This window comes from Nipponia nippon, unplaced genomic scaffold (genome assembly GCF_047370975.1).
Source record: "Nipponia nippon isolate SJK-2023a ecotype South Korea unplaced genomic scaffold, ASM4737097v1 scaffold_16, whole genome shotgun sequence".
NCBI lineage: Eukaryota > Metazoa > Chordata > Aves > Pelecaniformes > Threskiornithidae > Nipponia > Nipponia nippon.
The window spans coordinates 10,957,083-10,984,421 of record NW_028262332.1 but is presented as its reverse complement, the minus strand read 5'-3'; the positions used below and the strand labels follow the sequence as shown (position 1 = coordinate 10,984,421).

At 49.4% G+C, this 27,339-nt stretch overlaps 2 protein-coding genes across 4 annotated transcripts; one reads left to right on the top strand and one right to left on the bottom strand.

Annotated features, from left to right (window-relative positions):
- Positions 1–394: 394 nt before the first annotated feature.
- MRRF (mitochondrial ribosome recycling factor) lies at positions 395–14,918 on the bottom strand. 3 transcript variants are annotated; one of them, XM_087752843.1, is made up of 7 exons: positions 14,788–14,918; positions 13,622–13,821; positions 12,814–12,969; positions 11,461–11,579; positions 8,534–8,625; positions 2,465–2,624; positions 395–940 (listed from the first exon to the last, which is right to left on the bottom strand). In XM_087752843.1, exons 2-7 carry the CDS (start codon positions 13,794–13,796, stop codon positions 863–865), a joined length of 780 nt encoding a protein of 259 aa, XP_087608969.1. In that variant the 5' UTR covers positions 13,797–13,821; positions 14,788–14,918; the 3' UTR covers positions 395–862. The 3 variants fall into 3 exon arrangements, with proteins under 3 accessions (XP_087608969.1, XP_087608971.1, XP_087608970.1); XM_087752845.1 differs by lacking the exon at positions 14,788–14,918 and adding an exon at positions 14,550–14,575; XM_087752844.1 differs by lacking the exon at positions 14,788–14,918 and adding an exon at positions 14,212–14,482.
- RBM18 (RNA binding motif protein 18) lies at positions 14,785–26,945 on the top strand. The gene is made up of 6 exons (XM_087752846.1): positions 14,785–14,929; positions 15,015–15,131; positions 21,506–21,632; positions 22,895–22,981; positions 24,852–24,937; positions 26,316–26,945. Exons 2-6 carry the CDS (start codon positions 15,019–15,021, stop codon positions 26,473–26,475), a joined length of 573 nt encoding a protein of 190 aa, XP_087608972.1. The 5' UTR covers positions 14,785–14,929; positions 15,015–15,018; the 3' UTR covers positions 26,476–26,945.
- Positions 26,946–27,339: the final 394 nt, after the last annotated feature.

The window sequence follows — 27,339 nt, the reverse complement described above, 5'->3', positions numbered from 1 at the left end:
CGCGATGTGCTCAGGACCCCCTTCTGCTTCTATCTATCTCCTCCACCCCCTAAAATGTGGTACTGGTGGCTCGCATGGACATGCTGTAACCAGTCAGGGAGGTCAGATGCTGGTTTTGGAAAGTTCCTGTGTTGGCTCTTGGTATTCTTGGTCCTGGCTGAAACAGCCACACCAGCAGCACCGGTTTCAGTTCTGTGTCCATGAAGCCTAGGGAGCCACAAAGCCCATCTCCCCTGCCCACCCTGCGCCAGTCGGCGTTGAGCTCCCTCGTGCCTTCCTGGTGGCCAAGCTGCAGGTAACTGCTGGCCACGGCAACAGGCAAACGCTTCTTCTGAGACGCGTGAACCCAAGGGGACACACCAACTGGGAACTGGCTGTCCCAAGGCTGCTCCTCCACATCTCGCTTTTGACTTTATTTTAAGCAAAAATAAATGCCGAGGTTCACAGCAGGACAGCGCGGGTTTCTCCTGTGCGTGGTCCTTGCTTCTGCCAGGCTGCGAGGTGCTGGGATACAAACGGGCCGGGGCGCAAGGCGAGCGGGGCAGCCTTTCCTCCTGCGCCTCAGCGTCTGTGCGGGAGCCCTTCCAGCAGCCTCCAGCCCTCCTTCCTGCTATTTTATTTTTAATCTTACTTCCCCCAGTTCTGTTGCGACCTGGATGAAGAAGAGCGAGGAGAGCTCCCCCTCCCTCCAGCACAATCCAAGGTGGGGAGTCAGAGCAGCCAAAGCACCGAGCTGCTCCGGAGCTCTGGCAGAGCTGCCCCTGCTCATCGCCTGAGGCCGCTGACTCCGGGCAGGATGGCCACTGGGGTGCACGGCAGTCCGCTCCTGCTCGAGGGGGGAGTGTGTCCGTAGGGACGGCGCTTATCCAAGCAGCTCCTTGGTCTTCGCTGCCAGCAGCTTGTCCATATCTGCTGCAGCGCTGTCCGCCATTTGCTGGATCTGCAGCAACACAGCACAAGTCTAAGTGGCACGCTAGGTGATGCCAGAGTTAAAAGGGAAAGGAAGGACTGGATCACCTCCTGAAACAAAGCCTAAAGTCCTAATAAAACCCAAAATAGTGCCGAGGCAATAACTGACTTTTCCTGGTGGCTCCCACCAGCCCTCAGTGCTTCTGTGCCAGTGTTGCATCTGTAGAGTGAGAACATGGACTGATCAAAGGCTCTGAAAAGGGATGCACAACACAAACTCTTGGCTAAGCTTCCTAAGTTACTTGGTCAGGTCCTTATTTAACAGAGCTGCTTCAGGCAGAGTCGGAGACCTGCGGGTGTCAGCACCAGAGAATAGAGGGCTTCTCTCACTACCTCCTGCAGCATTTCCACTGTTAGAACAAACTAGGTAATAGCAGGAGCGCAGCCTTAGTACATGCTAAGAATTCACGCATCAAGTAACAGATCTGTTTATTTCTTGTAAAAAGAAATAAATGGCTATTGTTAAAGGCCTGCCCAGGGATCAGGTCTCCTGGTAACACAGGATGGACATAGCAAGCACGTAAACAGGACCAAAATCTGCCTGCACGTATTTGAGTGCGTGCAGATAAAGGCTGGAGCACGTTGCAGGGGGGTTTATGCACTAGTTCTACAAGACTGATTGAGATGTACTTGCTCCCAAGGTTGAAGGTATATGATGATGACCTTTCCTCATGCTGAAAAATTTGGGTACAAGCAAAAATTAGACTTGAGACGCTACCTCTACAAATGCAGAAAACCATCTGTCTGCTCTGGGAGAACTGCTTCCCAACAGGATTCAGTTACAATAGCATGGCCATTTTTCCTGCTTGCACAAATGCTCTGTATATCAATGTTTATTTTTGTGAGCACACAGAGAACTGTCCCGAAGCATTTGCAATGTATCTAACTTTAGCTGTTAATAAACAAACAGCTAAAAAGTAATGGCCTGCCTTCAGAGGCATCAATTCAGCAAAACACTTAGGCTTGTGCCTGAATTTATGCCCAAGTAATTGACTTTAGTGACATCTGCTCTTAGGGAATTAGGCATGTGCTTAAGTATTTTCCTGAATTGGAGCCAAAAAACTTCTAACAGAGATAATCTTGCTAGCCTTTTCATTAATAACAAACTGGAGCAATCTTCATTAACACCAGCTGTTTTGCAGTGGCCAGGCACTGTGTAAATGGTGGTAAAGCTATGGACATGGGTTGTTTGCTCCCCAAGCTCAGCTGGTTTGTGCAACAATCCCTCCTAGTACGAAAGCTTTCGGGGAACGTTTTTTTCTTCCCTGTGTCAGCTTACAATGGTTCATATCATAAATTTGGCTTTGAGATTGAAGCCCCAAATCTCACAAAGAACGGGCAAATACAACAGCCATTGCTGACTCCAAAAATTCAGCACAGGGCCACCCATTCCCCGGTTCGGTTCTCAGTGCTGGAGATTTGTCAGCAAGGGCTGGGACAAACGCACCACTGAGCTGTGAAACAGCATGATATGGCAAAAGGAAAAAAAAATTACCTGCTTTTCTAGCAACCAGAGGGTATCTTCAGACACTTTGTTCTTGAACTTCTTCACCTGGTTGACGCTTTTGCTTCGCACCTTTCTCAGGGCCTCTTTGGACTTGTTGGTGGACTGCTTGGCAAGCTTGGCCAGGCTCTCCCTGTGCTCCCTCGTTACCCTGCAGCGAGGGGAAAGAATAAACATCAAAAGGAAAAAAAAGTCATATGTAGCACAGCCAGATTTATTTTCTGTGATGGACTTCGGGTAAATGCAGCGATGCTCTCCGCTGTGGTACCTCTCTGACTGGGAGAGACAGAGCTGCCATGCAGCACCAAGCCGGGCTGCGCAGGGACACCCAAACGCAGCCGGTGTTGAGATAGAGCTCGCTCTGCCTGGAGGCCCTGTGTCACAAGGGCAGAGGGACTTAACGGCTCGGGCGTGTTTTTATCCTGCTTTGGTCCACCTAAGCGAATCAACCACCTCTGTGCAGCGTCACCAGGGCAGCAGACCCCAGTGAAGCAAGTCTTGAGCCTAGAACGGAAAGTTCCCAGCACAGCCCTAAGCTGAGGGACTTGGACTGAACCCTACTTGTTTTATAGTTGTCACTGCAGTGCCTGAAAGTCATGGTGAAATGTTCAGACTTTCCTTTTTTCTGCTGCCAAAGCATCTGCAGGAAAGAGGGAAAATCCAGCTCCAGACCTGAGAGACAGAGCTGAAAAGCGTAATCCTGCAAAGCCGGAAGGAAACCTCCGTCCCTTCCCGAAACTCGGTATCGTCTCCCTGCAGCTGAGGAGCCTGAATTACATATCTGGGAGCTACAGAGCTTATGTTGTGTGCTCAACCTTGTTCCGGCTCATCACGACCAGGCTTTTCCACCAAGGTGACATGAACGCCCGGTTTGACAAGAGGATGTTGCTAGACATGGCTAGCCACAGGTACCTCGGCCCAGGAGAACGTCAGCTCCACCTTCCCCCTGACGTGGGGCCAGTTACTGCTGTGGTGCCACAAGAAAATCCTCAACTTTCCATCCCGAACTAATAACTGCAGTTGATAAGGGAGTCTGGCCATCTGAATAAGGCATAGGAATGGCTGACGTGTCACCTCTGCTCCAGCACCTACAGCTGATCACTGTCAACATCAACTGCTAGTGCTTAACAATAATATTTTAATTATTTTCATGGCGATTGATGTTTCCAGACTGCCTTGAGAATGAAAAACCCTGGTGCACTCACTGAGACTCGCCAGCAAGAGAGCGTACGTCTGCTCGCAGAAGATATTGCAAAATAAACATTTCACGGGAGTATTTAGAAATTGGCTGCAACAGCCTGGGTCACCAAAACACTGAGGCCAAGATTCCTCCTGCAGAGAGCTCAGGAAACGTGGGGTGAGGGCTCCCGGGGCAGTGCCAGCTCTGCCCCTGCCCGGGCGTGCATTACGGGGAGGCTGTCGGGGTACGATCGCACCCTCGGCCCTTCCCGAGCTCGTGCTCAGCCCAGCAAGCCGCACACGTGCCAATACCCTCCCCCGGCAGCCAGGTCGCTCGCAGCAGATGTCTGCAGAGGCACTGGCCTCTCGCCAGTTATCTTTATTTCATGGTGCAAGAGGGAATAGGCTTCCCAGAACCGATTAGTAACTACAGGAATTTGGGATCGCTAGAAAAGCTAACAGACCTAGAGAGCAGCGACCCAGCCCCAGCATCTGCGGTGCCCCTCGCCGGCATGCTGCCCTCACCTGGGGGCAGCCCGCGGGCAGCGGCTCGGACCCCCCAGCCCGTCCCGCTCCCTGCTGAGGGACAGCTGGAGGAAGATGGCCAGTGAATTTCACATGTGGCGAGAGGCTTCTGGTCAGCGCAGGCTTGAGCCTGGACCAGACGGCTAATTAAAAGTGAGTGGGGTTGCTTGTGGTTTCCTCCGCATCCCAACATCAATGCCTTTAGGGCTTCTCGTGTTCGAGCTCCCCAGCCAGAGGTCCCACGGCACATGCGAAACCAGCAAAGCCGGATCACAAACAGAGGTCCGGGTGAGGTCAGATTCTCAGGCAGCTTTTGGGGGGGGGGGGGAGTCAATCCCGGCTGCTAAACTTGGAGGAGGGAGCTGGAAATCTCTCCCATCTCCTGCTGGGTGGCGAGGCGCGTCGGTCCGCAGCAGGGCTGCCTCAGCTGTGGGAGACGGAGCTTGCCGTCAGCGATTCGCCTCCCTGCTCCTGCTCGGCTTTTGCAAGTTGTGCCGAGGGTATCACTCGCCTGCTTGGGGCTGCTGAGCCTTTAAGGAAATGTTTTTGTTTATGCAGCGCTGCCAGATTTCCTATGCTTCTTGGCACGGGGTCACAGCTTTCATGCCTCCTTGTCTGTCTTTATTAACACCAATTTCTTTTTATCACTGCGCAGCGCTGTGGAGTTTCTCAGCGGGTTTTATGTTCCAGCCAGACTGTGTGTAAATTCTCAGCAATGCTACCAACAATGCCAGAAACGGACGCTTTTTCAAGCAGATGCTGTTTCTGGTTAAGGAATCCATCAACACGAGCCAGACCCATGGTTTCTAAGGACAGTTGTTTAATCCTGCTCCCAGACCTGCGACTTTTAAGCTGTTCTTAGATATGTTTTCTTTTCTGTCTAGTAACTGTTGCCCCTACTCCCTCTTTAAAGCCAAAAAAAGCGTGAAGTGAACCTGGGGAAGGGATGCCAGAAGTAGGGAACAAGGACAAGGTCCCCATCTGTCACCCCTGCCCCTCTGCCCTGGGGAAACGCCGCCCTCCCCTGCAGCTTAAGGAGCAGCGGGCTCAAATCCTGCCGTTCCCCCGGGACGGTCCGGCCCTGCCAGGATCCGGACAGAGCCTGGGGACGGACAGAGCCTGGGGACGGACGTGCCAGGGCGTTCAGAAACACACACCGCCCCATGGGTAACATCTCCTCTTTCTCTGCTTCCCCCAGCAACCAGTGGTTCAAGCACTGCAACCCCTGGATGCTCCTCTCCCCGCGTACGGCAGGAGCAGACCCACAGCGAGCACGACGCAGGCCACGTCTCGTCTCCAACGCAAGACGTTTATGCGGGTAAGAGTAATTTCTGTATCTCAAATGCTAGGAATTTCCTGTGAACGAGAGGGATCAGTTAAAGGAAAGTAGGGTTAACTAGATACTCTGCATGCATAATTGCAGATAAACACAGGGTGCAATATATATTGCTCAACAAAAAGCACGCAAGAGATTTCTGATGATGAGCGATCCAGAGAAACACAGCTCAGAAACAGCTTTGGTTTTTTTCAAATCGATTTTTTGGAGTCCTTTCTCCCCATAGTAGGTATCTCTGCATATTTCTTAAAGGGCAAAGGAAAAAAAGCTCACAATGAGTCATTAAGCTTTCAAATGAGTCATCTGGCTTTCAGTAAAGCATGTGTAAAAATATTACTAATTTACAAACAATATCCAGTGTAACACAATGGGTCCAAAAAAGATGAATCTAAAAATGAGGCAATACCATAAAAGACACAAGGTCAGGTCAAATTCGGCCAAGAGATCAACCAATACAAATGTTCCCATGGCTGGTTTTCTTTCTTTTTTTTTTTCCTTTTTAAACCCTCAGAGAATACTTTTTTATACAAATAAATATTGCCTATGCAACACAAACAGGCGAATGCCTTAGGGAGCAGAGGGGATCCTAGCAGGAAGCAGAAGTAAACACGAAAGAAACGAGTGTACTTTTTCTGTTAAAACTGCAATGCAAAAACTAAACTAACAGAATAACTACTGAAAAGTAAACCCCATTTTAAAATACTCAGTTGAAACACTCTCAAGCACTGAAGCATAGCTGGAGCTGCATAAGGCAAAATATGACATGTGTGTGTCCAGCTGATAGGTCAGACTAAAAAGTGTTTTTAATAACAGGCAAGGACAATTCCGGTCTGATTTTACTTTTACTGTGCCTCCCCTCATGAAAGAACCAATTTCTGCAGAAACAATATTCTCTTCATTTCTGATCTGTTTGCTCATTTTGCCACCTGCCATCATTTCGGCGATTTCACTGCGTCTGTCTGTCACACATTCTTTCATAAACATCTTTAGAGTTGGGAAAATGAAAAACTTAGAAAATTAAAAGAAGTAATTCAGGGATATAATAGTAAGGAGAGGCCTCTAGCAGAATTTGATCATTTCCGCCCCCCTTTGCATTAGGTTTATAAGGTTGAAACTGTCTGCGTGTCTTTTGGATAAGTGGATGAAACTCTGAAAGACCCAGTCGTCTTACTAAAGAGTGGGTGAGAAAACAGGACTGGAGGTGGCCGTGAGGGCAGGCCTGCGGGGCCACCACGTCTCCCAAGCAGAAAACCTCTCTAACTGGAGACTCCTGGGCTGCCAACCCGCCAGGGAGAACGGGGCCAGCAGCAGCAGCCCTCGCACACCAGCGGAACAGGGGAGCACCCCAGCCAGGCCAGGCAGACCTTCCCTGGGGAGAGAAGACTCTTCTCGCTCTGCAGCACCACAAAAGATAGTGACAGACCGTACACGTTTGTTTAAAAAACAGTATTTTTTTAAAGATTGGGATTTGCAGTTTTGGAGTTTCCTCCCCTGCAATTCATATTCAAGGATGACCCAAGTGCCCATTAACAATCAAACCACTGTGCAGCAACCCGGGAGCCTCAGCAATTATGAAGATAATGGTGCCCTCCTCCTCCTCCTCTGCCTCCTCTCCTGAGGAATGGGGGAAGGGCAGGGAGCATGGGGAAAAGAAAATCAGCAAATAGAATGATAATGTCATTCCCTCTCACCAACGGCAACGGAAAGCTGCAATTAGACTTCTCTGATCAAAATGCTAGATAAAATTCCATAGAATTTTTAAAGTAGATCTAAAGCACGAGAAACACTTGGTTCATCTTTACGGAGAAGTCACCTGCTTGTAAAACGCAGCGCACGTGCAAGGCGTTTGTGCGCACAGGCGGTGTACGGAGCCGTCTTTACCCTTTGCGGGAGCCGTTCCCAGCATCCCAGCACCACGTAACCCCAGGGCGTGAGATCAGGTACCTCCGCATCTGCCCAGGGTGTTTAGACAGCTCCATCGCTGCAGGGTCCGAGCACCCACAGGAACTCGTGAATTTTCCTTGCACCACCCGAGCCCAGGCAGAGCAGAGCTACTGCCCGTTACAGGCTTTGTCTACGCTGGAGAGTTGTGCAGCACAGTGCGAGCGGAGCTGCTGGGAGGTCTCGCTCCACACAAGGTTCAGCCTGGTCCCAGGGACCCAACACGTGTACGCAGTGGGGGAGCTCCTGGTGCACCCCCAGAGGGTACCTCTCTATTTAGTTTCATCTGAAAGGAATCCCGTTCACAGACCCCAGCATGCTGCAGCCCAAAGCACGCTAGGCGGGGATCACCAGGATCGCTTCAAAAGCGCTCTCCTGACCGCAACTGAAGCACTGATGCAGTGGCACCTCCTGCCTTGTCCAAGGGCTGGGAGACACCCATGATGGGTGAGGGAAGCGATGCTCAGTCCTCGGCCAGGAGCAGCCTGCTTTTCTATCAGCCCTATATGAGAGTTTCCACGCAGCCGTCAGTTACACGATGCGTATTACATGAGAAGAGGGAGTGGATTTTTTAGCCAAAGCCATCAATTTCCTCCCTCTTTCTTTCATCGCTTCCTTTTAGTGCTCTCTGCAGCAAGGTGCTATTCGCCCCTAACACTACTGGTTGGCTACTGCGTTACTGCTGCTCCACGCTGGCGTAACTCAAGAAATTTACAGCAGGGCAGCAAAGAATCAGCCCCTGAATTAAGGCAATACAGCTTCAAAAGCCTTTGGCTGTCTCTTGCAAAGTGCTGCAGCCAGCTAGGACCAACTTTCCTCTGCAGGGGGAAGATAAAGAACAATAAGACCAACCACCAGATGCCAAAATGTGGTGACTTAGAGCTCAGACACTTGGAAGAGCTTCCACCAGATGCTTTTAGGGGCTCAGATTTTTTTCTGAACCTGAAATACAGCTATTTGGAAAGCAGCTGCATCACAACATTACAGCAGCCGTGCACGGTTACCCTCTGAAGGGCACTCACTGCAACGCGTTGCGTTATCTTGCATGATGATGAACTCAGGCAGCCATCAATACTCACTTAGGAATTGGCACCCGGATTATTGTCCCATCCACTTCTGGGTTCAGGTTCATGCCACTCTCCCTTATAGCCTTCGTAGCTGCAGCTGTGCTCTGTAAAACAGATCAAAAGGTAAAGGGAATTAGGAAATAATCATTCCCATATGCCAGAACTCTGTCAATAGTTGGCAATCCATCTCCACGGAACATGGAAACATTTACTTCTGTTACCAGTAAGATCAGGAAGTTACATTGGTGCGGAGAGCTTTGATCAAACCGAATGGGAAACTATGGCCGCGCTCGGCGTCGGGGTAGGGGGGCACGAAGGGGGGCAGGGGGAAGGGAAGCAACAACAAAAGAAAACTGTTTTGCTTCTTTGAAACTATTTGAATGGTTTGAGGCAACGCAGAGTGAAACCGCAATAAATTCCCAAGGCATAGCCTGACTGTGGCGAAGGAGATGAAAGATTCTGAGCATTTAAAAATTCCAGTTGAATGTTTCCCACTAGAAATCACACAGTGCCAATTTAGAAACGTTAACTGACTTAACCACTTCAGCACTACAGCCTAACCACATTACATCAGGGCAGTAGCAGTTGGCTGAGAAATAGCACCTGTGCCCAGGTCTATGTTTATTTTACAGCTTATTAGTTAGGATTAACTTCTCAAAACTCCACCACCGCTGGCTGACACGCTGCTCTGCTTAAAAGGTGGGGTGCACAGGTTTGCCTGGTACCTGCAAAGCGATTAAAAGGCTTCCTTCCCCATCCCAGGGCGCTGGTGTGCCTTTACAGAGTGTCAGGCTTTACGGTTAAATCAGAGTTTTGCCGGGAGCCCCGCAGTGCTCTGCCAGGTTGCTTCATTCTTGACATTGACAGCAACAAGACCGAGCGAGTCTGTATTCTTGTGGCACTCGCGTGGCTCTTCCTACAAGGCGCGTTGCTATTTCTGATACTCTTTCCCGTCATTAACTTTAGCTCCAGGCTGCTGCGGCAGACTGTATTTATGAAGTTCAGCTTTTGTCAACTGAGGCACAAACTAAAGCTCTGCGCATTTGTTTAGGTCTCCGACACGTGAGGTCGCTGAATGAACTGAATGCTCTGCTAGTGTTTTGTAAGACATAGCTGCTGTCCTCTAGAACACAACAAGGGCAGAGAAAATGTAGCTGAGATGATCTCAGCACATTAGGAATGTAAACGTGTTATTCTATGGACAGTGCTTGCTCTGTAGGAAGGAAATGCTCAATAAAAGCTGTGTTGTTTAATGTATATATTGGAGGAGATAGAGGAAGGGGAAAATACTGCAGTATTGCCCCCATTCTCTTGCAGCCCACGAAATAAATAGCCGTGCTTCAAAAACATACTCTTGTTTGGTTTTATAGCTCTTGGGCAAACAGAATTTGGCCCTGCAAGTCCTTTTCTGTGATTATTTTCTTTCCCAGACTCTTCAGGCATTTTTATTTGCTTTTCAATGCCATGAAGTACCAACTATATGCTGTAAATGATGACATCAAGTAAACGTGTCTGTAATGGTTTTAAAGAGTTCAATCTCTCCATGGAACAGTTACGGTATAGAACAACTCCATCAAAAGAAATAGTTCTAGCTCTAGTTCTAATGAAAAATGGTCCTTTGGCTTAGAAAGCAAACGTGGGCAATGCTATATAGTGCAATATTTCATTTCTCACATGCCCATTTCTCAGCCTGAGCTCCTGCCCGGACACGGGCTAAGTCATGGAGTGACTTCCCTGGCCCTCTCAGCATCAGCACCCCGAGGGACCGTGGTGCGCTCGCCGATAAGGGGCCTGCCTTCTTCAAAGCCATTATACGTGCTGGATACGCTTTCAGAAACACTTAGGCATCAAGTGCCTTACACTGACCTCCTCTGAGACTTTGCTGACTTAATTAATTGGGGAAAGCCTTTGCAAAATAAATAGAGATAAGCTTTGGCAAACCTCCAGACCTGGAGCGGGATGAATAGCTAACCTTGCGCTCGTTACTGCTCCCACCTCCGCGGCTGCCCAGCTCTGTCTCTGCGAGCCCGCTGCAGGGGACCACTACTGCTTGATCCTGAGGTGGGATTCAGATTTGCTGCCTCATTTAGGGGCAAGTCTAACTAAGGCTCCTGCAGAAAGGGAAGGGAACTCGGCTCTCCCAGAGGACAGGTCGAAGTACCTAATTTGGGTTCTGACCTGCAGGCCCTACCAGGGAGGCTTTTCAGCAGCTCACAGGCTACATCGGCAGCTTCTTCCATGGGCTCTCAGGGGGTGTCACCAGCCCTGGCGATAAGTAAGCAAGTTTTAGAGGAGTTTGATGGCGTCCCCAGCACAAATTCAGACTATTCCAACTACACATCTGGTTCTGTGCATGGCCACGTCTTCATAAGGAACAGAAATGACATAAATACAATGGGACACACGCAGCATCGCTTCCACGTGTGTAATTCAGGTGAACCAAAGGAGAGCGTGTGTGTGCTCAAGACGACTGGGTGCTGTAAAAGCATGGGAAACGGGGAGACCTGGCAGGGCACAGTTAATCCAGGCATCTGGTCTGTGTCATGCTCAGCGCTGCTTTTCAACCAAGCTCTTGCAGATCCAACTCACGGGAAACCAGTCCCCAAAGCAAACCCCTCACACTGTGGCATTTATTGGATACGACCCTGAGAGCAATCGCAGCCTGACGAGCAGCCTGTAACTCTCGTCTGACCCTGTGCCGCTGCACGTGAGATGCTCCGTGCGCCAGGCAGGGCCGGAGAGTCGCTCGCCCCGTGCAGTCAGCAGCAAAACCCCACTTCTGCTCTGCGTCGGCTGCGAAGTGACACGCAGCCCAGCCAGAGCTCTCACCCCTGCCAGGTTTGACTGATTTTGTCTAAATGTTCCTTTGCTCAGCATCAACCTGTTTGTTCCCGTGGTAATCATCTCCCCTCGCAATGCCTTCGGGAATGTGCCCTTACCTCTGGAAAACTGGTCATGTTGACTATAATAAGCTGCGGTGACTTCTGCGAGATCTGCGCCAGCTGGTTCAGCGGAAACTTCCCATCTTTTGTCATCACGATTATGTGATCAAGGGCCCCTCAAAAGAACCACACAGGGGAGTTTCAGTATGATACAGCAGTTCACAGTGATGCTGAAGAAAAACGCGTACGCGGTGTCCCACTTCCCTTCTGGTATGCAAAATATAGATGTTACAAAAGAAAAAACCCATGTTTATTCAGATTTCAGGTGCTGTTTGTGTTCATGTGTCCCCTGGGATATTTGCAAGCTAAATATTTCAATGCTACTCTAAAGCACAAAAACATGAAAACAAAACTCTTGTTTGTTTTTGTTACTAGAATGGGAAAACTAAGCAAGACTTTTAAGAATTAAAAGGAAATCGTTACTTTTTAATTCTCAGAACTTAAAGAAAATCAAAACATTGTTATAAAAATCAGGACAACTATTTCCTTTAACTTAGCAGTGTTCTCTTAAGCCCCTCATTTTTTTTTCCAAGTCCCACGAGGAGGTGGTGTACACTGCCTAATTTAAAGTATTCAGTTTCTCCCTGAGCTACTCTTAATCTGCTCTCTAGTTTCTACTGCAAAATGTTAACAGGCCAAAAGGCACATGGGACAAGAGGTACTTTATCAGTGCAATTAAAAAAAAATACCTATGGTTAAAATAAATAGTTAAGAGACTGAGCTACACTTTCCAATGCCATTAAAGACTGAAGTGCCCTTGCCAGAGCTGGGGTGGTGAATGATTCAAATTTGGTCATTGTTTAATGTTAAATTTTATCCCTGAAACTTGATACTACTTACAAATACGTATGTTCAGTGTTATAGTAACTGTAGCTTAGTCAAATATATTTACATTTCTTCTTAAAACACAAAATTCACTAAGTGAACAGGGCTTGTAAAGGCCACTAACCACAAAGATGCACAGCAAAAGAAGTTTGTATATGCCAGACACCAGCCTGATGGCAATTTCCAAAAGGCTAATTTAATGGCAATTGGATTTTTCTGCCCTACTGCACCATTAGCTGACAACCTGCTTCTTCATCACATCTGCAAACAGTTCAGTTAGACACTTTTGACATCTCCCACTTACAAAAACTATTTCCAGGAAGCTATTAACAAAAACAGATTCTTCCTGGTCAAGCTCAGGGTGAAGAAACCCTTCAGTTGGGGACGTCAAGGTTGTAGTAACTGGGTGCCCAGTGAATAACTCAATAAAAAGAAAATAAATTTTGAAAAAATCAGAGTTCTCTGTTACTGGGACTGGTATCCTTATTTACAGGCAATAGAGCATCATACAAGAAAGTTACCAACCTGGTGAGGTTCTAACACTGAGATTTCTGCTGAAATCTTCTTTCAGAGCTTCCACCACTGCCTGCATGTCTTCATTGGTTTCCTCCAAATTGATAATATCCTCAACTAGGGCGGCACTGATATTCACTCTGGCTTGACTCTGCCCTTTACCTTTAGCTGCAGATTACACAGAAAATTAATTTCTATTTCTGACAACAGTTAGTTGTTGCATTACAAATTAGAAAGAAGGTATCAAAACCCCTGTTAGATTCAGGATTGAGTCTAAGATAAACCGAGGTAACTGTATTTTTTAATGAGTCAGTAGCCCAGCACTTGAGCACATAAGCCAAGATGTATTTGTAGGTCACGCTGTGTGCACTGACTCCAGCCCGGGCTGTGACGATTGCGCCCTACGGCCGCAGCGCAGCAGCAGCTCCGTGTGGTACCTCTCCCCTGGGAAGGGCTAACTGTACACTGCCACAGCGTCAGGCAAGCCAGCTCCTCAGAGCTGTGCTCTGCCTACGTTAGATCAATACTGGTACATAGGATAAAAGGGAGAAGAAAAGAAATCCTGGCAACAGGATGCTGGCAACCACCTGAGGGTGCTGAAACACAGGAACGGGTTGCCCAGAGAGGTGGGAGATGCCCCATCCTTGGAAACATTCAAGGCCAGGCTGGATGGGGCTCTGAGCAACCCAATCTGGTTGAAGATGCCGCTGCCATTGCAGGGGGGTCGGCCTAGATGGCCTTTAAAGGTCCCTTCCATCCCAAAGCATTCTGTGATTCTACACACTGAGAAAAACACTAGGAAAAAGGCTGCTGCCTGTACCTTTTTTGGTAGCTAGCTGTCTGCTCAGCAGCGTCCGATGGACACGCTGCCTGCAGCCATCCAGGAGCAGGGCCAGGCAGCCTGCAGGAGCCTGCGGCAGCCCCCGCACCACTGCGAACGAAGGGCGATAAAGCAGGGAAGGCAGGTGGCGGAAGCACCTCAGCGCCATAGCCATCGTTTACAGCTCTTCTCTAATTCACCTGGAAAAGAGAAAAGGCAGGTGGTCCACTCGGCGTGCTAAAAAGAAACAGATTGAGGTCTCAGCTGCACCTCTCGGTGCAAGGCGACAGCTCAGCAACGCGGGGCAGCGGGGCCTGGGCGTGCTGTAGTGACGACGGGCAAAGGCAGCGGACGGGGTCGGTGGCAGCCAGCCCGTGTCTGCACGTCTGTCCAGAGGGGCACGGGCCTGGGACGCAAAGGCCACGTCTGCCAAGCAGGAACTGCTCGTCAAACCGTCTGGTATTTGCGTGTCAGATGAGCAGAAACTTTTAATTTCTGTCCCAGGAGGTTCGCGGCCCCAGACGTCCCAGTCTCCCCCGGAATCACAGGATTTATTTCAGCCCGGGCTGCTCGGGGCTCTGGGGCGTTACCGCGGGCTGCGGCTCTGCTGTGCTCAGAGCTACAGGAACGCGGGCGGGAAGCGGGGACCCCCGGAGCAGGGCGCGATCTCTGCGGGAGCCGGGAAACTGACGGTGACGGCCAGCGGGGGACCGGCCTCTGCCGGCCGCGGGCTCCCCTCCGCCGCTCCGGGGGCACCCAGCCCCCGTGCTCGGCCACGGCCACTGCCCCCGGAGCCCCCCGAGCCCCCGGAGCCCCCCGAGCACGGCGGCGGGGACGCCGCGGGGCTCCCGGCCCCGCCACACCCGCGCACAGGCCCCGCCCACCACGGCCCCGCCCCCATGCGTGATGCCCCGCCCATTTAACTGACCCCCGCCCTGACAAAAGACCCCGCCCTCCGTCTGGCCCCGCCCCCGCTGCCCCCCCCCCCCCCCCCCGGGCGCGCCGGCCCGGCCCCGCCCCGCCCGCGCGCCCCCCCGGTGCCCCGCGGAGGGCCGGGCCGGGGACCGGGGGCCGGGGGCGGTGAAGGGGGGGAGGAGGGAGGAGGAGGAGGAGGAGGAGGAGGAGGAGGAGGAGGAGGGCGGGCGTCCGCCCGCCGCCCCGCTCACCGTCGCGCAGCGCCGCGCACTCCAGCCAACGTCATCGGGCCGCGCCGCGCCGCGCCGTTGCGTCACGAAGCGGCGCCAAGGGCGGGGTGAGGCCTGCGCGAGGACGGAGCGGCCGCGGCCTGCGCGGTCCCGCGGTGTCATGGTGAGTGCGGCCCCGGCCCGGCGCGTCCCCCGGCCCCGGCCCCCGCCCGCCTCCCCCGCCCCGCTCTCACTGGTGCCCTCCGCAGAGCCATGGAGCCGGGGCGCCAGACGCTGCCGCTGGAGAACGCCTCCATCCTCTCCGAGGGCGCCCTGCAGGACGGGCACCGCCTCTGGATCGGCAACCTCGACCCCAAGATCACCGAGTGAGTGACCGTCTGCGCCGCGCCGCGCCCCCCCGGCGCTCCCGGCACCCCCCGTCAGCGGCACCGCCTCCCCCGGCCCTCGGGGGCGCCGCCTCCCTCCCGCTACCCCGCCCTCAGCAGCCGAGCCGCCCCCCCCGTTACCCCCGGTGGGGCCGCGTCCCCCCGCACCAGCGGTGCTGCCCCCCGTTACCCCCCGGTGGGGCCGCGTCCCCCCGCACCAGCGGTGCTGTCCCCCGTTACCCCCGGTGGGGCCGCGTCCCCCCGCACCAGCGGTGCTGTCCCCCGTTACCCCCGGTGGGGCCGCGTCCCCCCGCACCAGCGGTGCTGTCCCCCGTTACCCCCCGGTGGGGCCGTGTCCCCCCCAGCAGCTCTGCTGCCCCCTCTTACCCCCAAAAGGGGCCGTGTCCCCCTACAGCAATGGTGCTGCCCCCCGTTGCCCCCCAAAGGGGCCGCACCCCCCCCAGCAGCGCAGCACCCCCGGACAGTGACACATCTCCCCACCCCAGCCGCTGGCGTTCCTGCCCTGTCCCTCCCCAGCCCTGGCCACCCCCGGGGGCCCGGCGTTAGGTCCCAGCACTGCCCACGCTCCGGTGCCGGGGCCTTGCCGGGGTGTGGGGTGGGTGACAGTTCGGGGGGCCCGCGCTGAGGGTTCCCCGTGCCCAGGAGGGCAGCGCGGGCTGATGGAGCACAGCCAGCTCTGGCCTCTGCCCCGCGGTGAGGGGTGACGGGCACCCACTCGAGCAGATTTGCCAACCGGTCCCAGCTCCCACGGCGCTGAGGGGGCGTCCCGGGGTCTGCCCGGTGCCGCTGCCTGGTGGCGGATGGCCCGAAGGGGTGTGTGGTGTGTGTGTGTATGTGGGGTGTCTCCAGGGCTGCGCTGGCCCCGCGGACCAAGGGGCTCAGAGGCAGGCGCTTTAACTACTGCAGACAGCGATCCCCGGAGTCACCGCTCAGGCTGGAAGCCCAGGGGTTGAAAACATGTTTTCTAGACTAGGGAAATGTTAGAATTTTAGGTTTGAGACTTTCAGGGTGACCAAGAGCCTTGTTTTGTTATTTTGCTGGTGCCAGCAGTGGGGTGTAGGTTGAACAGAGGAGAGTTACTCGAGTAACTGAGCGGTAATGAGGTAGGGTGCGGTGTGATGGGCTGCTTATGGTGGATAAGTGCATGAATCAAACGCATGTGTGTATGCATTTTGTGTTTTCTCCAGGCTACAGATAATTATCTTCTGAGCAAACATCATATTTGAACAGCTAAATTGTCAAGGAAATATGACTTGCTATCCAATATTTGGATAGTGTGCTGAGAAATCAGTAGGTTGTATTAAAAAAAAAAAAAAAAAGCCCAAACCAAAACAATTTGGGGTTTATACACTTCTAAGAAACAAGCATTTTTGATTAACTATTGTATATGCCTGTCATGGAATACTTTTTCTTCCTGCTTCTTTTTGTGTGTGTGCAGGTGCTAGGTTTTAATTCTAAATGTGGTTCATCTTAGCAGAGCAGATTTCTAATAGCCTCTAAATGGAATCATTAATGCATTGTGCTTTTCAGCCATTCAGCTTTGCGTGGTTTCTGCATTAATTACCATTTTTATCCCACAGCTATGTTACTCTGGTTTGTCCACATTCACTGACCACGTAAAATTCGATATAGGACTTCTTGAGCGTGTTGTTTGCTGGGTCCTTAAAGATTCGGGAAACTGGGTTAGCGTGAGGGGAAGAACAGTGGGTGTTTGTAAATGCATTAGATCCTTCACTTCCCGGGGTGATCGTTAGTGGGGTTCTTAAAGACCCTTTCAGCCTAGGTTGTTCCTCTGAATCTAGGCCAGACAAGTAATAGCTTTATATGGCAAAATTTGCTGTTTTCATAGCTTGGGTGAAATGAGTTTTGTGGGTTTCAGTTGGCTTCTTACAGGGGTGGGCTGTTTCTCTTTGAACAACCTGTTGCAGCTGCATGAATTCAGCAGTCCGGGCCTGGGGCACGGCTGCCCTGGTGCCCTCGCTGCCGGGGACCGTGTCTAGAGCAGCATCACGGCTGGGGGCAAGGGGCTTCGTTCTCCAGCGTCATCAGACCGAGAGTGCTTCCACGCTACTAAATGTTTAAAGTTCACCCAGTGATGAGTGTCAGTGCTTGTTGCTTATTTCAGGCTTTATAATTCTGTGTCTTGCTTTTGGTTTTACTTTAAAAGTGGCTGTTCTCTCCTGCAAAGTATATTGTAATCTGTTTCCTTGTGAATAAAAAAAGAGGAAGTTCCTTTTAACACGTTGTCAGTGTAGAGAGAAAGAGTGCAGTTCTGTGTCAGGTCAGTAAGTTTCTATAAATCATTTCCACCCTTACTTTCTTATCCTAAGGGCTCACATCTCTGCTCATAGTTGCTCACCTAAATTATCCCTGTTGGGGTTACTAATCACGTGACTAAAAACACACACCTGAAAACTAAATAGCTGTTTCTTCATTTGCTGCTTTTATCTGATTTTTAAAGGGTTGCCCCTGCAATTTCTATGTTAGATTTGTTTAAGACAGAGTAAAGTTGATTGAGTTGTTAGCAGGGTTAATAACTGGGTGTGACTTTCTTGAGCAGAAATGAGTTCAGAAAGTCTTGAATTAATCCAAGACTTCCATTTAGAGAGCAACCTATAGCTGCAATCAAGCGCTAGGGAGTTAATAGGTAACACACACATTTGAGCACAAGCTGCAGTAATAGGAATTTATAAATGTAGGGCTGCCCACAAATTACAGCCTGCAAGTTGATGGCTTATAGGAGGTTATTGCACATACTGAGTAACTGTGACTCAGATGGGAGTCTCAAAGGATCTTGAACGCTGACATACCCTGCGTACTGGGGTATGGTGGGTCTTCTGGTGGGCATTCCTCCTTACCAGTAATGTTTGTTTGGGTGACTTCTCTTCTTCTATCCAGCATCCTTAGAGGATTGTTCTGCCTGTGGAAGAAGATAGTACTAGGAGTCTGCTGAGTGTATTCTCAGCAGCTGGAAGGAGGTGAGCTGCCACCATAGGACCGCGCAGCTGTTCATGGTGCAGGACATCGTCTCCAGGCACTTCTGATGCTGAATGATCCCTGCTGCGGGGCCCGCTGTGGCAGTGCACGAGAAGGGCAGTGGGTGGTCGGTTCTGGGTTTGGTATTACTGAGCAAGGAAGCCAGGGAGTCCCCTCACCGTCACCGTGAGCATTGCCTGGTGCAGCATTTGTCCCCCAGCTGCCCAGTGGGGTAGGAGATGTGCGGTGGCACAACTGTTTGTTCACATCACCTCTTGGTGCTCTCGTCCTGTGGGGGAAAAACCCTGTACTTTAGTTACGTCTCCTGCGTGGCAAGCAGAGTAGGACTGCCTCCTCTGCCCATTCCCGCTTGTGAAGCCTTTTGAGATTTTTAAAGTTTTGCCTGTCCAAAATGTTGCATTTCCAGCTCTACAGCTACACATACATATTATCTGATTTCCAGTAGCCTTCGAATGACCATTCATTTTCTGCGGGTATGAAATAGCGGGTGTTCAACTTCCTTGGCTGTTCTGCTGCGTGTCTAGGATCCCATCTTGATGAGTCTCACCTAGAAAACAATGTGTGCAGAAGTTGTTGTTACAGACTCCTCCTGACTCCCAATGGGGCAAAATTCTTCGCAATAATAGGTTTTGCATGTGGCCCGGTACCTTTGCGGTATCCTTGGGACAGCATTGTTCAGAGGAAGCCTTGCCTGTGTTTGAATAGCGCTCGGGGTGCCAGGAGGAAGAGCGGAGGAAAAGGAAACGGGGGAGCTGCTGGCTTGTCGCACATTCACATCAGATGACGGGAAGTGGAAATTGAGGTTGGCTGCGGTGATCTGTGCAGCACCGTGGGGCCACATCTGTGCGAATAGCTTCCCAGCTCTGGATAACCCAAGTCGTTGCCATAGTAAAGCTTTTTACACATTCTCGCTTTTTTTTAAGGCTTTGGGTTTATCCGTGGCAGGTCTTCCTTCAGTACTGAAGTCCTCTTGGCTTGGAGAACTACTCGTCAAGTTACTGTTAATGCCCTCGCTATATTAACAATAACAAATCATAATCACAGCCTGAAACTTTTAGTTATGCAAGGCTTCATTTCTGAACTGGTCCATGGAGAGCAGGTGACCCGCAGTTGTAAAAATTGCGTGCCTGGTTGGAAAATAGCAGTTGCATCATCTGCAGTCTACGGATTCTAGATAAAATAGATTACATAGGTTGCTGCTAGACTCTTAATGAAATTTGTTTTAAAGGAACAGCTACCACTTTGCTGCTAAGAAAGTATTATTTGAATGCAGAGGTCTTCAGGAAGAAAACCCACAAAGTGTTCCTTTTAGTGGGGTAGCTGCAGGGCTTTTGTTGTTGCTGAACAGAATGCAGTGAGAATCATCGTTGCCCTTCCACTGCCCCTGTAATTGCCTAAGGGGGAACAGCATCCTAGTGATAAGGACTCTCTTTTCATAGTGCCGAAATGGCAAGTGCTTTTTGTAGCAATATGTTTACAGAAACAAACCTGAGGTGCATTTACATATTTTGGAGGCTCTGAAACTTCAACATGTGGGGTTTTATATACATCATGTCTCCAAAGTTAGTGTTTTCACTTGTACATCTGTGACTGCTTGTTGGTAGCTTGAGGTGCAGTGGTGGAAGTTGGCTACTGTGTACCCAGCTCCTTTTTTTTTCCAGCTCTTGCTTTTCTGTCTCCCCCGCCTTCTGAGCAGAGACTGAGGGTTCATAGGCCTCTTGGAAGACCACAGTGCTCCTTCCAAAGGATGTAGGAAGCCTTCCATAATCAATTACAACGTGTTTGCTCCCCTGGGGGAAAACTTGGCCCTTCTGCACTGGTCGTCTGAACATTTGCTGCACCTTCACCTCTTTAAAAGTGCATATCCTGAATGTCCACCGTGACCCATCCTGTGAGATGACTCACATTCCTGGAACTTTCTTGCCTGGCTTCTGAAGCTTAACAAAGGGCTATGGCCCTTTTCAAACATCCTATCGGGCTTTATTAGGAAAAATGTTGTCTGCCCTTCCCATTTGGACTGTCCCTAAAGTTGCCTGATGCATTTGGCCGTCTTGGGCCACTACTGGTCATTCACATCTGGACATGCAAGGTTTCATCCAGTGCCTGGTGGTCCGTGTGCACGTTGAGTTATCCTGGTAGGCTTTCAGAGCGCTGAGTGTTACCTTGCAAGCCGAAAACTGGGCTTAGACAACGTGGCTTGCTAATGAACGCTGTACAGCTGATCAGGAGAAGATGAGTCCTGACTAAGATGCCCTTATTAAACCCTTAGACAATGCTTGCACTCTAGGGATGGGGCCAGGCAGTGAAATAGTAGCAGGTGTCATTTTCCTTCTCGGTCAGCTAGTGTTAAACACTTTCATCCCAGGCAACCAAAAGAAGCTGCAAAGAACTTTCGGGATTAGATGTGGCCTGTACAACAAATGTGCTCCTAATTTTAAGTTGCTCAGTGCACTAGATACTAAGCAGACAGATTTACTCTGGCTTTTCCCAGTTTTATTGAAAACAGCACTCTCCCCACTGGATGGCAGGAAGATAATTGGCTAAATAAGTGTCTGACTTTCATGTGCATGTCACTGAAAAGCTGTCTGAGCCAGAAGCCCTGGCAGATTTGGCCTGGATGGTACTGAGGTGGTCTGGTGCCTTTTTTTGCCTGGTCTGCTGTCAATTCCTGGTTGCAGTTTGTTCTGCTCGTTCTTCTGTCTTCCTGCTTCCCCAGCTCTGCCCAGCAAGGGGGAGAGTGGCTGCGTTTCTGTATGATCTGGCCACGTCCTTGTCAGTGCACTGATACGGCTGGGCACAGGGAAGGGATGGGACTAGGAGTGCTTGTACGGGGAGAGGGAGGGCTGCAAGAATAGCCGGGATCCTGAGGGACGCAGGGTGCTGTGGACTGTGGGCTAGGACTGCTTGTGCAGGGAGAGGGCATACAGGGGATGGAGCTTCAGGCGGTTGTATCAGGGCTAGGGAGGGGGGGACGCAGTGTTTATGCTTGAAAGTAGGTGTGATTGAGAAGCAGGAGGCAAAGCCCTCCCAGACTCCTAGCAAAACGTTGCATAATTGTCCAAAAGCCGAGTATTAATAGATTTTCTGCCTGCCCTTCGGCTGGCACCGCTGGGAGGGAAGGAAGCTTTGTGCCTTGGGGTTTTAGAGCAGTTGCTGATAATGCCGCTCAGAGCTATGGATGCTGAAGCGTTGCTGTACAGGGTACCCACCTCCACCGGTATTTGGGAATATGTATGACACAGCCGAACTGCCTGTGTAACTGACTGTGATGCATGCGTGTGTGTCAGGGGGTTCCTCTCTATCGCCCTGTTTTCAGAGTGGTGAAAGGTTTCATAAATGTCTTCTCTCCCCTTCAGATACCACCTTCTCAAACTCCTTCAGAAGTTTGGCAAAGTAAAGCAATTTGACTTTCTCTTTCACAAGTCCGGTGCTCTGGAGGGGCAGCCGAGGGGTTACTGTTTTGTGAACTTTGAAACCAAACAGGTATGTTGCTGTTACCTAAAATTCTGATGTAAATGATTGGCTTCTTTCCCCATCCTTTTTTTTTTTTTTTTTTTAGTGTCAATGTAAAGCTAAAACAGGACAGGATAAGTTATAGACCTTGTCTACACAAACCCATGGGCTCTTAACAGCCCCGCTCCGTGACTGCTCCTGGAAGCAGCAGTAGTGATTTCCTTTCTCCTGTGCTCTCTCTTCCTGGATCCTGCTTTCTAATGCTAATTGGAAAGGGCTAATTCTTTGGTCCGCTTTTGTAGTGAGCTTGTGGAGTTGTACAGTGGAGATGCTGCGATCCACACAGAGCCTTGGATCAGCCTACCAGACCACCTGAAATCCAGAACTGTTCTGAAGTCCCCCTGGTTTTTCTTTGGCTTCATGAATGCACAAACACCAACTTCTGTGATGCTGCCAGATGTAGGACACGACAAATCTGCAGCATCCTGGAGTGAACTGCCCCTGGCTGTCCATTTGGGGCTTCAGCTCTTGTTACAAGTCAAAATTTCAAGTCATGCCCCCCTGTAACATCAGAGCAGTAGTTATTTTGTCACAATTCTGCTAGAATTGTTCAACAGTTATGAAGAACACTGTGTTCGGAGATTGCTTGTTGTTGTATGCCCTCATCTTTTTGCTGTGCAATTGCTGGTAAGGATGCCCTGACACAGTGCGTTGGCTCTAGAAGCTATGCTGGAAGGATTATTCATGGCAAGGTGGAACAGCATTGCAACGTACATTTTCAACTGCTGTGAATCAAGTTTTATGGGAGTGTCTTGAAGCTGAGATTCTGCTGCTGAGCCTGGATCAGGACCGAGTGGATAACTCCCCCAGTGCGCATGAGCAGGATCTGGAATAAGCATAGATAGGTGTTAATGAGACCCATGTAATCATTGGAAAGAGTCACAGTATTTTCTAGAAAAATTCCTGTAGCATAAACCTCCCTCAGAATGCTGTTCCAGTGGCCTCGACATTTGGTATTTTCAAACTACTGATCTTTTTCCCCATTTTCTCTCCCAAAACAAGTAAAAGAATCAGCCTTATTGGTTTATAAAAGTCTGGTTACTGAAATGAATCTTGGCGTCTTCCAAAGATATTCCTGGATTGGGATACAATGGGATAAACTTTCTTTGCTGTCAGTTAGCTGTACTTACAGAAGACTGATTTGCAAAGAAAAAAGGCTCTTTACATCTGAGTCGGTTTTGACTAAAGACTTGGTTTGTTTATTGAACTGTCTTCCTGTGCATCCTGTGCAGGAAGCAGAAAAGGCGATCCAGTGTCTCAATGGGAAGCTGGCCCTTTCCAAGAAATTGGTGGTGCGGTGGGCACATGCACAAGTCAAGGTAAGCTGCTTGGTGTAAATAAGAACCGCTTTTAATTTGCAAAATTGAAAAATGTTAACATTAAGGAACAATTCTTATCAAGGCTGTCTTAGCCTGGCGAGATAATTTCAGTCTATTCTAGGAAATAACTCTCATAGAAACACTATTAACAATCTGCTACTTCTCCTGTCTAGGAGAACTCTGCTGGATAAGCTGTGAGTAAGAATAGGCTGTTTAACCTGATGTTCTTTCTAAGGGAGTTTCTGATCAGAGCGATATGAACAGATTACTTCTATAAATGTCCACATTTTAACTTTTCCCAAACTTCATGAGTGATTGGCTGAAAGTTTGTATCCTTCCCGTTGTGGTTTTGCTCCCTTTTTGGATAGGAGATGCATGGAAATTCCCAATTACCAAGCACTTTGTTGCTTTGTTCCACTTCTGAAAGCACTTATGTGGCAGCAGCTCTCATTACTTCTGACTTTAAAACAACATATTTCACATCTAAGCTAAATACCCTTTCATTGCTTGCTCTGTTGCACAAAACATAAAGTTGTTAATATTACCTTAGGCAGTACCTTCTGGAAGATCCTTTTTTAAAATTTTTTTTAAATTCTTGTCTTGTTTCTCCTGCAGTTATTTAATATCTGGTATTTGATAAAGCAATTTATTATGAATAACTTTCTTTGCGGATAAATGGATTTTGGGGGAGGCGGGGGGGAGCTTCTTGTTGTTATTTTCCTTTGGGTAGTTTGCTTTTAGCACACGTTGATTATCCTCCAAGCAGCTTTCTACCCTTTCTCTTACCGAGTGTACTAGTGCATCTGTTTTGGATGCTAAAAAAAAAAAAAAAAAAGCGCCAAACCAGGTATCTCTGTTGGAGGAGGCCATGTTGTTTTAATTATTGGCTTCAAGGGCTCCAGGCTCTTGTCAGCATATGCAAGCTTGTGCAAATCCAGTCTCCATTTTCCTTAGCTGTGTAGCTACTGGAGCACCATGTGCTTCCAGATGCCTGAAGAATGATCGGGCCATAAAAGGAGTTTCAGCCGGAGGAGCGAGTGTCTGCTCGGCTGGGAGTTCAGCGGGGTAGCGCAGTGCTTGGCTCTCCGGGCTACGGTGAAGAACATGCATAAATAATCAGTTCAGTTTGCATGGCATTTTCTAATCGGTGAATGGAAAGATTTAACAACACAAAACTTTGGCTTCTTGTAACAAGTGTTTATTTTAGACAATACCAGCGCCATGCTAAGTAGTTTTAAGATGAGTGGCCAAGGCTTACCAGACAGCGTCAGTTTGAGCAGCTCTGCTGAAAAACAAACCTGACTTTGTGCCAAGCGAAATAAGGAAGCAGAACACTGCGGATAGTTCAGGAGGCCCGTTGCCTGCAGAGACGACACTCACGAGCGGCTTTCTACAGACAGGAGGTGGTTCCGAACTGCTCTTTTTTTTTTTTTTTTTTTTTTTCTTTTTTTTCCCCCCCCTCTCCCAGCACTGCACAGTCCTGTGGAGCCGTGTGCTTGGGTTACCTTCTGACTCTGCACAATGTCTGTGTAAAGAGCATAGCAATACAGTGCAGTAGTTACCTTAAAATTTACCATCTTTACTTCATGCCCTTATATAGAGGGGAACAAGAAGTGATAAGACAGGGTAAGGTTTAAGGATCCATAGTACAATGCACATAAGTGTTCGGTATCAGAGTCTAAGTTCCACGTTGGTACTAAACAAATATTACGGTTGGGATTTGTTCCAGTGTTTGGCCACCAAAATCATTCCTAGCAAAAGCTTTACAAAATCTGAGGTGTTGTTAATACAACTTTAAAGCGTATCTGTGGGCAAATGTTTCTTTGTTCGTAATGCCAGCTGACTTCAATCCTTGGTCTCTTGTTTGCAGAGATATGATCACAATAAAAATGAGAAGATCCTTCCAATCAGTCTGGAGCCATCTTCCAGCACGGAGCCACCCCAGTCTAACCTAAGGTAGGAGATGGGGTGGGTGAGAGGTGGCCAAATTTGGGCAGCGGCAGGGAACTAGCTTCTTCAGTAAGATCTAGAGTTGTTGGCATTATCTTTGTGCTAAAAGTATAACATGGCAGAAAAGCTGTTTCTAGAAGGGCAGCATGCTGCAACGTAACTCGTTCAGACTTCACAAAGTAACGCTTCAGACTTGAAGTTCATTTTCTAACGCGTGAAGCTGCTAGGGCAGTAGGAAGGAAAAGACGTGAGGAGAGGAACTGGGAGTGTGTAACATTCCAGCTGCTTTGGCCAGAATGTGCTTTGTACTTCTTCATATGAATTTCAGTGAGAGGTTTTGTACTGTACTAATTTGATTAAGCAAAATGCTTATGAGCAAGAACTTCTGCTATAGCAGCAAAAGCTTAAAACAATCACAGGTAGTATTTCACATAAAACTATTTTTTTTCCTGGCATTAGAGCTGGTAGGTCTTCTCTGCGGGATGTGGTTAAATTCTCAACCCCTCTACTTGCCTAAAGCACGTAGTGCTGCTTTGCTAATTCACAGTTTGGTTGAGAGGGTATGTGATTTTCCTCTGTGTTCTGTCAGTGGCACCCTGTAAGGAACTGGGACTGGGGATAATGAATTTGCCTAGAGATAAAATCAGCTTGGAATTCAGAAGTAACACGCTGGGAAGTAATGAGCGGAGAGACCCGAGTCCTGCAGATTGATAGCTACGTCAGTGGAACGAAGGAGTTGTTTTAGTGAGGACGGATGCTGCAAGAAGCCACAGCAGAGAAGGGAACGTTCCTTGGTCCATTCCCAATGGAGGACAGTGAATAACAAAAGTCCTAGGAATTTGGGGTGTAACCTAGGATAGCTTCTCCCTTTGGCATAAACCCTGCTAATGCTGCAATAACGTTTCTTCCTGACGTAATTAGAGTCTGGGGTTTTCCCATCCCGAGCGGTCTTGTAGCTGGGAGGAAGTCTGGCTTTCGTTTCTCTGCTGTTTCCAGCAGCGTTATCTGAGCTGCGCTCTGCTGCACGTGCTCAGACCTCTTTACATGACATCATTTTACATGAAGTAGGAAGCCTGCTTGTGTACTTGTCTCGCTCAGTGTCCTCAAGAAAGTGCTGAGTAGGTGCAGGGACCGTTATTATGTGGTGCTGTGATATATCTTGGAGGAGCAAATCTGTGCTGAGGATTGAGATGAAGTAGCGTGAGCTTTAAGCAGTAGATTCCTGCCTCCCAACTTCGCGCTGCTTGTGAATGCAGCGATGGGGGCTGCCTAGCCCCTCCTCGTGTGACTAGGTATTCGCATGTCAACAGAATCTCTGGATTGCTGTAGTCTGATTCCATGCTACCATCAAGCTCAATTTCGCTTCTGCTTTTCCTCTTTCCAGTGTCAGTGCAAAAATAAAGGCCATTGAAGCCAAGCTGAAAATGATGGCAGAAAATCCAGATGCGGAATACCCTGCAGCACCTGTTTATTCTTACTTCAAACCGCCGGATAAGAAAAGGACTACTCCTTATTCCAGAGCTGCCTGGAAATCCAGAAGATGATGCTTATGAATGGATAATGGTAGCAAGAAACACTGCTGTGTATAGCTGGAGTCCTCCAATGCTTTTGTACTTTGTAGAGTGCGAAGGATGCTGCCACCTGAGCGCGACACCACTGTACCCGGCCCCGAGTTTTGTAACACCTTAGGTGGTCTGCTGAATGCTCCTTACTGCCAGTGCAGCTCCACAGCTGAACGCTGTTCAGAAAAGTAGGTTCCCTTCAAAGCCTCTGATGAACACGCCGACAACCTCTCGTTAGTGTGCATTCATTAGCAAGATTAGAAACAGTAACCAGTGTGTGGAGTAAAGCACATCCAAAAATACTCCATTTAACTGATTACTTTTTAAAGTATTTTTGAACAAAAACTATTCCGATTTGTGTTTTTAATGGAGGGGAAGCACTTGGTTTTGATTAACATTCTGTAGTTACCATGGAAAACTTTTTCATCTCAATAAAATTCATTTTAAATAGATTTTGCAACACTTTTAGTAACTGTGCATGCAATATTTTATAGGCACCAAAGCAAATTTATTTTGCATTTCGATTTGCAAACTTTAAGGTGTGACTTTATGATGTGATAACCTTAAGGCAAGTCATGACACAGCACGGGTATTTTCAGTGTCCCTTAGGCTGTAGGTGTGTGCCTCCGTGTAGGAACTGGTGTATTTACACACCACCGAGGTCTGCTCTGTGCCGTAAGCTTCAGAGCGCAGCAGTGGCCTATCTAACGTTTGCGTTCAGTGGCAGCTCTTCATAAACCAGATGTGACAACGCGAGAATAACACCGCAGCCTCAGGACATCTGTCAAGCACACGACCTCGGCGTTTGCCCACCCGCCAGACCAGCGAAAGGTGGTCGGTTGTCCC